Source organism: Nicotiana tomentosiformis, chromosome 11 (assembly GCF_000390325.3).
Source record: "Nicotiana tomentosiformis chromosome 11, ASM39032v3, whole genome shotgun sequence".
In the NCBI taxonomy this organism is placed as follows: domain Eukaryota; kingdom Viridiplantae; phylum Streptophyta; class Magnoliopsida; order Solanales; family Solanaceae; genus Nicotiana; species Nicotiana tomentosiformis.
Genome location: NC_090822.1, coordinates 82,471,568 through 82,473,071, shown reverse-complemented (window position 1 = coordinate 82,473,071; position 1,504 = coordinate 82,471,568). Strand labels below are relative to the sequence as shown.

The window sequence follows — 1,504 nt, the reverse complement described above, 5'->3', positions numbered from 1 at the left end:
TGTTCAACCTACACATCATTCAACAAAGAAGAAACAATTACAGGTAGAGCTTTATTAGGGCCAAGAAATTTATACCTTAAGTGCGGTGGAAGTGGCTTGATCTCAAGTTGTGGTGGCTCGATAATTGAAGGCTTAGCAGGAGGGGTGACTCTATTCTCTAAGTCAAGAGAAAGCCTCTTTGGGGCATAAGTGTAGGGACCCAAGCCCTTCCAATGCATTCATCGATTCCATATATCCTTCCATGTCTTTACCATCAAAATTTACCAAAATAGCCGTCAATACCTCACCAAGGCATTCCTCTTCCATCTACACCTCGACTGCATCCTCTACCTCATCAACAACACCAATGACTGAGATACTTTCGTATGCATGTGGAAATTTCATACCTTTACTCGCTTAAAAGGTAACCTCTTCATCATTAACTCGGAACTTGATCTCATTTCGATCCCAATCCATGAGTGCTCTCCCGGTAGCATGGGATGATCTCCCCAAGATGATAGGGATTTCTTTATCAACAGAAAAATCGAGGATAACAAAGTCGGCAGGGAGGAGAAACTTCTACACTTTCACAAGAACATCATCAACAATTCCCATCGGTCGCTTTATTGAACAGTCAGCCATTTGCAACCTCATACTTATAGGCTCAGGCATACCTAATCCTGCTTGCTTGTAAATAACAAGAGGCATTAAGTTGATGCTAGCCCCGTTATCAAAAAGGGCTCGTGCAAAATCGCGCAATCCAATAGTGCATGGAATGGTGAAGGCTCCTGGGTCCTCTTTCCTTTTGACGATGGTTCTTGCAATGATGAAACTAACCCGGTGAGTCACATTCACCACTTCATTCTTGGTGGTTCTCTTTTTAGTGATCAAGTCCTTCAAGTACTTAGCAAAACTTGGCATATCTTGAAATGCTTCCACAAATGGAAATGTTCGCCGATAATTTCTTTAGAATGTCATAGAACTTCTCGAGTTTGCTATCATCGACCTTCCTAGAAAGTATTTGAGGGAAAGGTAGAGGAGGCCTAGGAATTTATGCTAGATTTTTTGGTGCCTCTATTACCTTTTCCTTAACCTCTTCATTGTTCACTTCTTGAATTTTCACCTTTTTCGGGAGTTTTTCAATTTCAACAACAATTGTCACCTCAATTTATGCCTCAAATTCTTGTTTAGAATCTTCCACTTCGACTACTTATTCATTCTATCCTTAGAAATGTTTCCCACTTTGAGTTGTAATTGTCATACAATGGGAAGTCGGACCATTCCCACTACCTTTTGGGTTTGCAATTGTGTCACTTGGGAGTGTGCCTTTCTGCTGCGGATTTTGCTCTCTTGAGAGGTCTCTCATTTGCATTTCCAACTTTTTTATGGATGCGGTGTGAGAACCCACAAGTTTGGTCATATTCTTCATTGAAGTGTCGGTTCTCTCCTGATTTTGCAACACTCTTTCATGCATGCTTTCTAACTTGGAATCACTTGAAGAGCTTTCTTTCCAATGCTGAGAATT

General features: G+C 41.0%; 1 protein-coding gene across 1 annotated transcript; it reads right to left on the bottom strand.

Moving 5' to 3' along the window:
* Window positions 1–558: 558 nt before the first annotated feature.
* LOC138901760 (uncharacterized) lies at window positions 559–900 on the bottom strand. The gene has a single exon (XM_070189548.1). The coding sequence runs from the start codon at window positions 898–900 to the stop codon at window positions 559–561; it is 342 nt and encodes a 113-aa protein (XP_070045649.1).
* Between the last annotated feature and the right edge of the window lie 604 nt (window positions 901–1,504).